A 14535-nucleotide genomic window follows, 5' to 3' on the forward strand; every position below is an offset into this window, starting at 1 on the left:
CTACAAATGTACAACAGGCCCACATCCAAAGACCTTAATTAAACAGATAATATTTCAAACTGAAGCACATATATTGAGGATGTGGTTCATTCGTTTAGCACTGGAGGACAACATGGTACCGTTACTCCACCAGGATGACATAGTACCCAAATGGTCACATGGAAACAAAGTCACCTCTGTCTGAAGCAGTCCCTGCAGTGCCACAATTGGCAGACCTACCTGGCACAGCACTTCCATCAGGCTGAGAAGTCCCATCATGTTGAGTAGCTGTAGTCCCATCGTGTTGAGTAGTTGTAGTCCCATCATGTTGAGTAGCTGTAGTCCCATCGTGTTGAGTAGCTGTAGTCCCATCGTGTTGAGTAGTTGTAGTCCCATCATGTTGAGTAGTTGTAGTCCCATCGTGTTGACTAGTTGCAGTCCCATCCTGGTTGGAGGTGGGAGTCTCCTCCACTGGGCAGATGATGAACCATCGCTTCCCTGTGTGGAGCACTGAGAGAGAAGAGAGAAGAGGAGAGAAGAGTGAGAGATAGAATGAAAGTAAGAGATAGAGAGAGAGAAAGCAATAGAGAGAAAAGGAAAGAGAGAGAGAGAGAGAGAGAAAGCAATAGAGAGAAAAGGAAAGAGAAAGAGAGAGAAAGCAATAGAGAGAAAAGGAAAGAGAGAGAGAGAGAAAGCAATAGAGAGAAAAGGAAAGAGAGAGAGAGAGAGAGAGAGAGAGAGAGAGAGAGAGAGAGAGAGAGAGAGAGAGAGAGAAAGCAATAGATAGAAAAGGAAAGAGAGAGAGAGAGAAAGCAATAGAGAGAAAAGGAAAGAGAGAGAGAGAGAGAGAGAGAGAAGAGAGAGAGAGAGAGAGAGAGAGAGAAAGCAATAGAGAGAAAAGGAAAGAGAGAGAGAGAGAGAGAGAGAGAGAGAGAGAGAGAGAAAAGAAAGAGAGAGAGAAAAGGAAACAGAGAGAGAGAGAAAAAGGAAAGAGAGAGAGAGAGAGAGAGAGAGAGAGAGAGAGAGAGAGAGAGAGAGAGAGAGAGAGAGAGAGAGAGAGAGGGGGGGGGAAGTCATCAGCTATGGCAGCCAAAACATCACTAAGTCCTCAGTACAAGCTCCTTTCAAAACCTTCCTCCACAGACATCCCAATCACAAACAGAATAGATAGAGGATAAAGGAGAGGGAGACAAAAGAAGAGAGAGAAAGACTGAGAGAATGGAGTATTACCATTCTGCTGATAAACAGGCTGGGGTACTCCAGGCTGCTGACTCTTTAGAGAGATAGACAGACAGAAAACAGACATTTGTGTGTGTGTGTGTGTGTGTGTGTGTGTGTGTGTGTGTGTGTGTGTGTGTGTGTGTGTGTGTGTGTGTGTGTGTGTGTGTGTGTGTGTGTGTGTGTGTGTGTGTGTGTGTGTGTGTGTGTGTGTGTGTGTGTGTGTGTGTGTGAGTGAGAGAGAACGTGTGTGTGTGGTTTCTTTTAATGAACGTTCATGTGAGTAGACTAGTCTCTGTGTGTTAGTGGGTTGTGTTTGGGATGTCCCCGTCACCTCTCCCCCCAGCCCCCAAGAGGTGTGTCCCAGTTGGGGACTGCCCCCCAAAGCGGAGTCCGTCTCTCCCTTCATGTCCTCGCTCAGCATGTCCTCAGCCTTGTCCACGATGTCCTTCAACTGGTCAATGAACATCGCCTTCTCTATGGGTAGGATGAAGAAATTCTCTGCCTACACACACACACACACACACACACACACACACACACACAAAACACACACAGAGACATGGACACCACACAGACACACAGAAGATGTAACCACATGTAAATAATTATGAAGATATAACACTTCAGGAACAAATAACACTTCAGGAACAATCGTAACATACAGTAATTATACAATATCAGCAATATACAATATCAGGAAAAGTCCAATGACAAAAGGAAATACTATAGATAGAGAATGACCCAACAGTACAGGCTACATTCATTTCCCACATCTTCTGCTGTAGTGCATTGAGCTTGGTGACAGAGGAGGAACCGAAGGTCCCTAGTCCTTTGAGTGTTTGCTCTAGCTTGGTGACAGAGGAGGAACCGAAGGTCCATAGTCCTTTGAGTGTTTGCTCTAGCTTGGTGACAGAGGAGGAACCAAAGGTCCATAGTCCTTTGAGCGTTTGCTCTAGCTTGGTGACAGAGGAGGAACCGAAGGTCCATAGTCCTTTGCTCTAGCTTGGTGACAGAGGGGGAACCGAAGGTCCATAGTCCTTTGAGCGTTTGCTCTAGCTTGGTGACAGAGGAACCGAAGGTCCATAGTCCTTTGCTCTAGCTTGGTGACAGAGGAGGAACCGAAGGTCCATAGTCCTTTGCTCTAGCTTGGTGACAGAGGAGGAACCGAAGGTCCATAGTCCTTTGCTCTAGCTTGGTGACAGAGGAGGAACCGAAGGTCCATAGTCCTTTGCTCTAGCTTGGTGACAGAGGAGGAACCGAAGGTCCATAGTCCTTTGCTCTAGCTTGGTGACAGAGGAGGAACCGAAGGTCCATAGTTATTTGAGCGTTTGCTCTAGCTTGCCTGGAGTGGCAGACAATCTGCTTTGCAGTTTTGAGTATATTCTAACTGGTCCATTAATCCTTAAGAGTGTATTTATGCACCATTGCATTAAATCCCAATCAAAATCCCAATCAAAATCCATCTGTTTTTACAAGTATGAATCTGTTATTCAATGTGTTTCATCAAATATGTTTTTCTATTTTTATACCTACAGGGGTAATAAAATTCCAAATCAAGTAGCAAAATGATCCATGGTACATATAGGGAAGAAACTTCAAAACCTTATTCCTTGTGATTTATATTTTGACTGTCTTTTTAATGAATGTGTTATTCAATGCAATACCAGTAAAGGCTAAATTCAATATATATATTTTTTAAATATATACATACAGTTGAAGTCAGAAGTTTACATACACTCAATTTGGAGTCATTAAAACTTGTTTTTCAACCACTCCACAAATGTCTTGCTAACAAACTACAGTTTTGGCAAGTCGGTAAGGACGGTAAGGATGACACAAGTCATTTTTCCAACAATTGTTTACAGACAAATTATTTCACTTATAATTGATTGCATCACAATTCCAATTCAGGTACACTAAGACGACTGTGCCCAAAAGCTTGGAAAATTCCAGAAAATGATGTCATGGCTTTAGAAGCTTCCGAGGAGGCTTGCAACCCGAAGAACACCATCTCAACCGTGAAGCATAGAGATGGCAGCACTGACCTAAAACAGGGATTTTTTACTAGGATTAAATGTCAGGAATTGTGAAAAACTGAGTTTAAATGTATGAGAGCATCAGCTGTTCCGGACAACTGTGTGATCACGCTTTCCGTAGCCGACGTGAGTAAGACCAGGTCAACATACACAAGGCTGATTACCAGGACATGTGCTCTGGCCATGTGCTGACCAACTGGCAGGTGTCTTCACTGACATTTTCAACATGTCACATAACACCATTATCCCAGAAACCCTAGACCCAACATAATTGCATACTGCCAAACAGATCCACAGATGATGGAATCTCAATTGCACTCCACACTGCCCTTTCCCACCTGGACAAAAGGAACACTCATGTAAGAATGCTATTCATTGACAACAGCTCAGGGTTCAACACCATAGTACCCTCAAAACTCATAACTAAGCAAAGGATCCTGGGACTAAACACCTCCCTCTGCAACTGGATCCTGGACTTCCTGACAGGCTGGCCCCAGGTGGTGAGGGTAGGTAGCAACACATCTGCCACATTGATCCTCAACACTGGAGCTCTACAGGGGTGCGTGCTCAGTCCCCTCCTGTACTCCGTGTTCACCCACGACTGCATGGCCAGGCATGACTCCAACACCATCATTAAGTTTGCTGACGACACAACAGCGTCAACGATGAGACAACGACGAGACAGCCTACAGGGAGGAGGTCAGAGACCTGGCCGTGTGGTGCCAGAATAACAACCTCTCCCTCAACGTAGTCAAGACTAAGGAGATGATTATGGACTTCAGGAAAAGGAGGACCGAGCACGACCCCATTCTCATCGACGGGGCTGTAGTGGAGCAGGTTGAGAGCTTCAAGTTCCTCGGTGTTCACATCAAAAACAAACTAGAAAGGTCCAAACACACCAAGACAGTCGTGAAGAGGGCACAACAAAGCCTATTCCCCCTTGGGAAACTAAAAAGATTTGGCATGGGTCCTGAGATCCTCAAAAGGTTCTACAGCTGCAACATCGAGAGCACTGGTTGCATAACTGCCTGGTACGGCAATTGCTTGGCCTCTGACCGCAAGGCACTACAGAGGGTAGTGCATACGGCCCAGTACATCACTGGGGTTATGCTGCCTGCCATCCAGGACCTCCACACCAGGCGGTGTCAGAGAAAGGCCCTACAAATTGTCAAAGACCCCAGCCATCCCAGTCATAGACTGTTCTCTCTACTACCGCATGACAAGCGGTACCGGAGTGCCAAGTCTAGGACCAAAAGGCTTCTCAACAGTTTTTACCCCCAAGCCATAAGACTCCTGAACAGGTAACCAAATGGCTACCTGGACTATTTGGATTGTGTGCCCCCGGCCCCAACCCCAACCCCCACAAACCCTCTTTTTACGCTGCTGCTACTCTCTCTTTATCATATGTGCATAGTCACTTTAAATATACATTCATGTACATACTACCTCAATTGGGCTGACCAACCAGTGTACCCGCACATTGGCTAAACGGGCTATCTGCATTGTGTCCTGCCACCCACCACCCGCCAACCCTTCTTTAACGCTACTGCTGCTGTCTTTTCATCATATATGCCTAGTCACTTTCACCATATCTACATATACATACTACCTCAAATCAGCCTGACTAACCGGTGTCTGTATGTAGCCTCGCTACTTTTATGGCCTCGCTACTGTATATAGCATGTCTTTTTATGGTTGTTTTATTTATTTACTTACCTATTGTTCACCTAACACCTTTTTTTGCACTGTTGGATAGAGCCTGGAAGTAAGCATTAGACTGTAAGGTCTACTACTCCTGTTGTATTTGGCGCACCTGACAAATAAACTTTGATTTGATTTGGCTAAGGTGTATGTAAACTTCTGACTTCAACTGTATATGTTTTTTGATACCTAAAGGTCTAAAGGGGTCCTACAATTCCAAATCAAATAGCTAAATGATTCATGATATGACCATCTTAAAACAATTCCATATGTTAGCGTAGTTGAACCCAACCCCCATTCGGGATGCAAACAGGTCTTCCAAGGTCATGACCTCACCATGTAAATAGCGATTTCTTCTGGAGCATCTCCGTCCAGGTCAAACTTGAAGGTTACCATTTTGTGGTTGTGGGTCTCCAGCTGGCACTCCACCATCTTATCGCCCGTGTTGCTCACCTGAGGGAGAAGGAGAAATCACTTTTAATGTGCAAGTACGAATATGCATATACTTTGAATATAGCAATATATGAATATATAATATAAATAGTCATTTCTGTTTTAAACTTTATCCTTTGGACTTACTGAATAGCTTATGAATGGCAAAAACCTTGACCACTGGTCAGTTCGGAGAGGTGGGTAGTCAGGACGGACTTACATTGAGCATGCTCAGTTTGGGCTTGTTGGTCTTCTCTTGGCGTGAGCGTGTGCGGGTCGACTTGCGGTGGTGTTTCCGGGACTTCCCGTCTCCCTTCCCGCTGCTGGCCGAGCCATCGTAACCATCACTCATCTCTTTACCCGACGCCACATCTGAGTTGAAGCTAAAGGTAGGGATATACTTATTTTCCACCATAATTTTCAAATAAATTCATAAAAAATCCTACAATGTGATTTTCTGGATTTTCTTTCTCATTTTGTCTGTCATAGTTGAAGTGTACCTATGATGAAAATTACAGGCCTCTCTCATCTTTTTAAGTGGGAGAACTTGCACAATTGGTTGCTGACTAAATACTTTTTTGCCCCACTGTACTTTTGCTAACTTCTCTGGATTAAAACCAAATTATGATTAGTGTACTATATTTCGTATTGGATCACTAAAAAATTCAACTTTTACATTACCATGTAGTTTACCAGTATAATGGTCTGACGGGGATGTGGACATACTTGGTATACAAATCCCAAAAGAAAGAAATGATCTCACTCCAATACATTTGTATAGAAAGATAGCAAAAATAGATAAGATCTTTCTAACATGGAAAGGAATATACCTGTGTATTTGTAGAAAAATCACCCTAATTAACTCTTTAGTCATATCACAGTTTACCTATTTGCTTATGGTTTTGCCTACACCTAGTGACCTGCTTTTTAAATTATATGAACCAAAAATATTAAATTTTATTTGGAATGGCGAGCCAGACAAATATATATAGCCTGTCTTTTATTATAACGAATATGAATTCGGAGGGCAGAAACGATTAAATATTAAAGCACTAGTTCTCTCACTAAAGGCATCAGTCGTACAAAATTATACTTAAATCCGAAATGGTTCTCTAGTAAATTAGTAAGAATGTCTCACCCCATGTTCAAGAATGGCCTTTTCCCTTTATTCAGATTACAACTGCTCACTTTCAGCTATTTTAAAATGAAATCATCTCCAAAAGAATATTCTTTTTTAAATATTCCTCAGAAAGTTGGTTGCAATTTCAGTTTAATCCACTTGAAAAGACAGAACAAATAATACAACAAATGCATAGTCACTTTAACCCTACATTCATGTATATACTACCTCACTTGGGTCGACCAACCAGTGCTTCCACACATTGGATAACCGGGCTATCTGCATTGTGTCCCGCCACCCGCCAGATTATTTAACTTATAGTTCACTGTATCACAATTCCAGTGGGTCAGAAGTTTACATACACTAAGTTGACTGTGCCTTTAAACAGCTTGGAAAATTCCATAAAATGATGATATGGCTTTAGAAGCTTCTGAAAGGCTAATTGACATAATTTGAGTCAATTGGAGGTGTACTTGTGGATGTATTTCAAGGCCTACCTTCAAACTCAGTGCCTCTTTGCTTGATATCATGGGAAAATCAAAAGATATCAGCCAAGACCTCAGAAAAATTAATTGTAGACCTCCACAAGTCTGGTTCATCCTTGGGAACAATTTCCAAATGACTGAAGGTACCAGGTTTATCTGTACAAACAACAGTATGCAAGTATAAACACCATGAGACCACGCAGCCGTCATACCGTTCAGGAAGGAGACGCATTCTGTCTCCTAGCGAAATAGGTACAAAAGTATACCAACTATATCCACAGTAAAACGAATCCTATATCGACATAACCTGAAAGGACGCTCAGCTAGGAAGAAACCACAGCTCCAAAACTGCCATAAAAAAAGCCAGACTACAGTTTCCAACTGCACATGGGGACAAAGATCATACTTTTTGTAGAAATGTCCTCTGGTCTGAAGAAACAAAAGTAGAATTGTTTGGCCATAACGACCATCGTTATGTTTGGAGGAAAAAGGGGGAGACTTGCAGGCCGAAGAACACCATCCCAACCGTGAAGCACGGGGGTGGCAGCATGATGTTGTGGGGGTGCTTTGCTGCAGGAGGGACTGGTGCACCTCACAAAATCCATGGCATCATGAGGTAGGAAAATTATGTGGATATAATGAAGCAACATCTCAAGACATCAGTCAGGAAGTTAAAGCTTGGTTGCAAATGGGTCTTCCAGAAGGACAATGACCCCAAGCATACTTCCAAAGGTGTGGCAAAATGGCTTAAGGACAACAAAGTCAAGGTATTGGAGTGGTCATTATTGCCACGTTCTGACCTTAGTTCCTTTGTTTTGTCTTTGTTTTAGTATGGTCAGGGCGTGAGTTGGGGTGGGCAGTCTATGTTCTTTTTTAATGATTGGGGATTTCTGTGTTTGGCCTGGTATGGTTCTCAATCAGAGGCAGCTGTCAATCGTTGTCCCTGATTGAGAACCATACTTAGGTAGCCTGGTTTCACCTTTGAGTTGTGGGTGATTATTTTCTGTTCTATGTTTTGTGTATTCACCGCATAGGACTGTTTCGTTTCGTTCGTTGCCGCTTTATTGTTTTGTTCTTTAGTGTTCTGAGTCATAATAAATATCATGAACATTTACCACACTGCGCATTGGTCCTCCAATCCTTCCTACTACTCCTCCTCCTCCTACATACACTCAAATACTAATTTAGTGTATGTAAGCTTCTGACCAACTGGGAATGTGATGAAATAAATAAAAGCTGAAATAAATAATTCTCTCTACTATTATTCTGACATTTCACATTCCATTCTTAAAATAAAGTGGTGATCCTAACTGACCTAAAACAGGGAATTTTTACTAGGATTAAATGTCAGGAATTGTGAAAAACGGAGCTTAAATGTATTTGTAAGGTGTATGTAAACTTCAACTGTATATATAGGTGTACATATATATATATATAGGTGTACATATATATATATATATAATATATATATACACATAGGTATGTATGTGTATAGATATATATATTTACCCAAACAATAGATGGGGGATTGGAAATGATGCTGACAATTACATTGATGGAAGCAACAATCTATACGCAATATTAATTCTGATCCACCCCTTAAAAAATATATTATAATAATAAAAATAAAACATTAAGGATTGACAGGGCAAGGTGTCCATTGTCACACAGTGTAGTGTTCTAGGTTTATTATTCACAGATAGTCAGGGTCACTCATTGTATCCACTAAAGCCCCTGTACTGTACATTGGGGAAAAACATCTTAACACTCTAGTCAAGTTCAGAAGGTATGGCCACACACCTGTCATAGCCTGCATAACTGTGAAACGCCATGGGTTTCTCTTGCACTGGCTCCTGGGGGAAAGACAATGGGGTTGTTGGATTCACAAAACATGTCATATGGGGTTGAGTATGCCTGTATCACAAATGGCACACTATTCCTTCCTATATAGTGCACTACATTTGACCATCGCCCATAGGGCACTATGTAGTGAATAGGTGGCCATTTGGGACATAGCTTACATTTACAATATGAGTAGTACATAGCCAACACACAAGATAAGTGTTCCCTGATACATGTAGAAGTAGTGTTCACAGTATGTGCTGTGCAGTGTGTGGGAGTTGAGTAAGAATTGTGTCTGTGATGTACTATAGGATACTGTAGGGAATTATAGGGAACTGTAGGGTAGGGAACTGTAGGGTACTGTAGGGAATTATAGGGAACTGTAGGGTAGGGAACTATAGGGTATTGTAGGGAACTGTAGGGTACTGTAGGGAACTGTAAGGAACTGTAGGGTATTGTAGGGTAGGGAACTGTCGGGTACTGTAGGTAACTGTAAGGAACTGTAGGGAACTGTAGAGTACTGTAGGGAACTATAAGGAACTGTAGAGAACTATCGGGAAGTGTAGGGTAGGGAACTGTAGGGAACTGTAGGGTACTGTAGGGAACTATATGTAACTGTAGGGTACTGTAGCGAACTGTAGGGTGCTGTAGGTAACTTTAGGGTACTGTAGAGTACTGTAGGGAACTGTAGGGTAGGGAACAGTAGGGTACTGTAGGGAACTGTAGGGTAGGGAACAGTAGGGTACTGTAGGGAACTGCAGGGTAGGGAACTGTAGGGTACTGGAGGGAACTGTAGGGAACTCTAGGGAACTGCAGGGTAGGGAACTGTAGGGAACTATAGGTAACTGTATGGTACTGTAGGGAACTGTATGGTGCTGTAGGTAACTTTTGGGTACTGTAAGGAACTGTAGGGAACTGTAGAGTACTGTAGGGAACTGTAGGGAACTATAAGGAACTGTAGAGAACTATCGGGAAGTGTAGGGTAGGGAACTGTAGGGAACTGTAGGGTACTGTAGGGAACTGTAGGGTAACTGTAGGGTACTGTAGGGTACTGTAGGGTACTGTAGGGAACTGCAGGGTAGGGAACTGTAGAGAACTGAAGGGAACTCTAGGGAACTGTAGGGTAGGACACTGTAAGGTACAGTAGGGAACTGTAGGGTACTGTAGGGAGCTTTAGGGTACAGTAGGGAACTGTAGAGTAGGGAACTGTAGTGTACTGTAGGGAACTCTAGGGAACTGTAGGGTAGGGACACTGTAGGGTACTGTAGGGAACTGTAGGATACTGTAGGGAGCTGTAGGGTACTGTAGGGAACTAGGGAACTGTAGGGTACAGTAGGGAACTGTAGGGTACTGCAGGTAACTTTAGGGTACTGTGGGGTACTGTAGGTAACTGTAGGGTACTGTAGGTAACTTTAGGATACTGTAGGTTACTGGGTAGGGAACTATATGGTAGGGAACAGTAGGGTACTGTAGGGAACTGCAGGGTAGGGAACTGTAGGGTACTGGAGGGAACTGTAGGCTACTGTAGGGAACTATAGGGTAGGGAACTGTAGGGTACTGTAGGGAACTGTAGGTAACTTAGGGTACTGTAGGTAACTTAGGGTACTGTAGGTAACTTTAGGGTACAGTAGGTTACTGTAGGGAACTGTAGTGTAGGGTACTGTAGGGTACTGTAGGGTACTGTAGGGAACTGTGGGGAACTGGGAACTGGGGAACTGTAGGGAACTGTAGGGAACTGCAGGGAACTCTAGGGAACTGTAGGGTAGGAACTGTAAGGTACAGTAGGGAACTCTAGGGAACTGTAGGGTTTAGGACACTGTAGAGGGGAACAGTGTAGGGAACTGTAGGGTAGGACACTGTAGGGTACAGCTTTAGGGTACTTTAGGGTACAGTAGGGAACTGTAGGGTACAGTAGGGAACTGTAGGGTACTGCAGGTAACTTTAGGGTACTGTGGGTAACTTTAGGGTACTGTGGGTACTGTAGGTAACTTAGGGTACTGTAGGTAACTTTAGGCTACTGTAGGTTACTGTAGGGAACTATACGGTAGGGAACAGTAGGGTACTGTAGGGAACTGCAGGGTAGGGAACTGTAGGGTACTGGAGGGAACTGGAGGAAACTCTAGGGAACTGTAGGGTAGGGAACTGTATGGTACTGTAGAGAACTGTAGTGTCCTGTAGGTGACTTTATAGTACTGTAGGGAACTCTAGGAAACTGCAGGGTAGGGAACAGTAGGGTACTGTAGGGAACTGTAGGGTGGGTAACTGTAGGGGAATGTAGGGACATGTAGGGTACTGTAGGGAACTGTAGGGTAGGGAACTGTAAGGGACTGTAGGGAACTGTAGGGTACGGTAGGTAACTTTAGGGTACTGCAGGGTAGGGAACTGGAGGGTAACTTTAGGGAACTGTAGGGTAGGGAAATGGAGGGTACTGGAGGGAACTCTAGGGAACTGCAGGGTAGGGAACTGGAGGGTACTGTAGGGAACTGTAGAGTACTGTAGGAACTGGAGGGAACTGTGGGGGAACTCTAGGGGGTACTGTAGGTAATTTTAGGGTACTGTAGGTAACTTTAGGGTACTGTAGGTAACTTTAGGGTACTGTGGGGTACTGTACTGTAGGGTAAACTGCAGGGTACTCTAGGGTACTGTGGGGTACTGTAGGGAACAGTAGGGAACTGTAGGGTACAGTAGGGAACTGTAGGGTAGGGAACTGTAGGGTACTGTAGGTAACTTAGGGTACTGTATGTAACTTTATGCTACTGTAGGTTACTGTAGGGAACTGTATTGTAGGGAACTGTGGGGTACTGTAGGGAACTGTAGGGTAGGGAACTGTAGGGTACTGGAGGGAACTGGAGGAAACTCTAGGGAACTGTAGGGTACTGGAGGGAACTGGAGGAAACTCTAGGGAACTGTAGGGTCGGGAACTGTATGGTACTGTAGAGAACTGTAGTGTCCTGTAGGTAACTCTACGAAACTGCAGGGTAGGGAACTGTAGGGTGGGTAACTGTAGGGGAATGTAGGGACATGTAGGGTACTGTAGGGGAATGTAGGGACATGTAGGGTACTGTAGGGAACTGTAGGGTAGGGAACTGTAAGGGACTGTAGGGAACTGTAGGTTACGGTAGGTAACTTTAGGGTACTGCAGTGTAGGGAACTGGAGGGTACTGTAGGGAACTGTAGGGTAGGGAACTGGAGGGTATTGGAGGGAACTCTAGGGAACTCTAGGGAACTGTAGGGAACTGTAGGGTACTGTAGGGTACTGTGGGTAACTTTAGAGTACTGTAGGGAACTGCAGGGTACTCTAGGGAACTGTGGGGTACTGTAGGGAACTGTAGGGTACTGTAGGTAACTTTAGGGTACTGTGGGGTACTGTAGGGAACTGTAGGGTACTGTAGGTAACTTTAGGGTACTGTGGGGTACTGTAGGGTACAGTAGGGAACTGTAGGGTAGGGAACTGTAGGGTATTGTAGGTAACTGTAGGGTACTGCAGGGTACTGTAGGGTACTCTAGGGAACTGCAGGGTAGGGAACTGTAGAGAAATGTAGGGAACTGTACAATGGAGGGGGAACTGTAGGGTCCTGGTACTGGAACTGTAGTGTCCTGTAGGTAACTTAGGGAAACTTTAGGCTACTGTAGGGTACTGGAGGGAACTGTAGGGTAGGGAACTGTAGGGTACTGGAGGGAACTGGAGGAAACTCTAGGGAACTGTAGGGTAGGGAACTGTATGGTACTGTAGAGAACTGTAGTGTCCTGTAGGTAACTTAGGGTACTGTAGGTAACTTTAGGCTACTGTAGGGTACTGTAGGGTACTGTAGGGAACTGCAGGGTAGGGAACAGTAGGGTACTGTAGGGAACTGCAGGGTAGGGAACTGTAGGGTACTGGAGGAAACTCTAGGGAACTGTAGGGTAGGGAACTGTATGGTACTGTAGAGAACTGTAGTGTCCTGTAGGTAACTTTATAGGGTACTGTAGGGAACTCTAGGGAACTGCAGGGTAGGGAACTGTAGGGTACTGTAAACTGTAGGGTAAACTGTACAGTAGGGAACTGTAGGGTAGGGAACTGTAGGGTACTGTAGGTAACTGTAGGGTACTGTAGGTAACTGTAGGGTACTGCAGGGTACTGTAGGGTACTGTAGGGTACTCTAGGGAACTGCAGGGTAGGGAACTGTGGAGTAGTAGGTAGGGTACTGTAGGTAACTGGGTAGGGAACTGGGTAGGGTACTGTAGGAACTGTAGGGTACTGGAGGAAACTCTAGGGAACTGTAGGGTAGGGAACTGTATGGTACTGTAGAGAACTGTAGTGTCCTGTAGGTAACTTTATAGTACTGTAGGGAACTCTAGGGAACTGCAGGGTAGGGAACTGTAGAGAAATGTAGGGAACTGTACAGTAGGGAACTGTAGGGTAGGGAACTGTAGGGTACTGTAGGGAACTGTAGGGTACTGTAGGTAACTGTAGGGTACTGTAGGTAACTTTATGCTACTGTAGGGAACTGTGGGTAGGGAACTGTGGGGTACTGTAGGGAACTGTAGGGTACTGTAGGGGGCTTTATGGTTCTGTAGGGAACTCTAGGGAGCTGCAGGGTAGGGAACTGGAGGGTACTGTAGGGAACTGTAGGGTAGGGAACTGGAGAGTATTGGAGGGAACTCTAGGGTAGGACACTGTAGGGTACAGTAGGGAACTGTAGGGTCAGGAACTGTAGGGTACTGTAGGTAACTTTAGGGTACTGTAGGTAACTTTAGGGTACTGCAGGGTAGGGAACTGGAGGGTACTGTAGGGAACTGTAGGGTAGGACACTGTAGGGTACTGTAGGGAACTGTAGGGTACTGTAGGTAACTGTAGAGTACTGCAGGGTACTGTAAGGTACTCTAGGGAACTGTAGGGTAGGGAACTGTAGAGAAATGTAGGGAACTGTACAGTAGGGAACTGTAGGGTAGGGAACTGTAGGGAACTGTAGGGTACTGTAGGTAACTGTAGGGTACTGTATGTAACTTTATGCTACTGTAGGTTACTGTAGGGAACTGTAGGGTAGGGAACTGTATGGTACTGTAGAGAACTGTAGTGTCCTGTAGGTAACTTTATAGTACTGTAGGGAACTCTAGGGAACTGCAGGGTAGGGAACAGTAGGGTACTGTAGGGAACTGCAGGGTAGGTAACTGTATGATACTGTAGGGAACTGTAGGGTGGGTAACTGTAGGGGAATGTAGGGACCTGTAGGGTACTGTAGGTAACTTTAGGGTCCTGTAGGGAACTGTAGGGAACTGTAGAGTAGGGAACTGGAGGGTATTGGAGGGACTTCTAGGGAACTCTAGGGAAGGACACTGTAGGGTACAGTAGGGAACTGGAGGGTCAGGAACTTGGGAACTGGGACCTCTAGGGAACTCTAGGGTAGGACACTGTAGGGTACAGTAGGGAACTGTAGGGTCAGGAACTGTAGGGAACTGTGGGGTACTGTAGGTAACTGTAGGGAACTGCCGGGTAGGGAACTGAGAACTGGGGAACTGGAGGGAACTCTAGGGAACTGTGGGGTACAGTAGGGAACTGTAGGGTAGGGAACTCTAGGGTACTGTAGGGAACTCTAGGGTACTGTGGGTAACTTTAGAGTACTGTAGGGAACTGCAGGGTAGGGAACTTTAGAGAACTGAAGGGAACTGCAGGGTACTCTAGGGAACTGTGGGGTACAGTAGGGAACTGTAGGGTACTGTAGGTAACTTTAGGGTACTG

At 44.7% G+C, this 14535-nt stretch overlaps 1 protein-coding gene across 2 annotated transcripts in view; it reads right to left on the minus strand.

The window, feature by feature from the left end:
• Positions 1-14535, minus strand: part of LOC124028075 (serine/threonine-protein kinase WNK2-like) — a 59431-nt gene that overhangs the window by 11227 nt on the left and 33669 nt on the right. For both annotated transcript variants that reach the window (XM_046340237.1, XM_046340240.1), the window contains exons 13-18: positions 8775-8827; positions 5590-5752; positions 5274-5390; positions 1532-1702; positions 1210-1252; positions 220-489 (exon numbers count right to left, since the gene is read on the minus strand). In XM_046340237.1, the coding sequence (XP_046196193.1) occupies positions 220-489; positions 1210-1252; positions 1532-1702; positions 5274-5390; positions 5590-5752; positions 8775-8827 (817 nt within the window). The remainder of the gene's footprint in view (positions 1-219; positions 490-1209; positions 1253-1531; positions 1703-5273; positions 5391-5589; positions 5753-8774; positions 8828-14535) is intronic.

The sequence above is a fragment of the Oncorhynchus gorbuscha genome, linkage group LG03 (genome assembly GCF_021184085.1).
Source record: "Oncorhynchus gorbuscha isolate QuinsamMale2020 ecotype Even-year linkage group LG03, OgorEven_v1.0, whole genome shotgun sequence".
Taxonomy (NCBI): domain Eukaryota; kingdom Metazoa; phylum Chordata; class Actinopteri; order Salmoniformes; family Salmonidae; genus Oncorhynchus; species Oncorhynchus gorbuscha.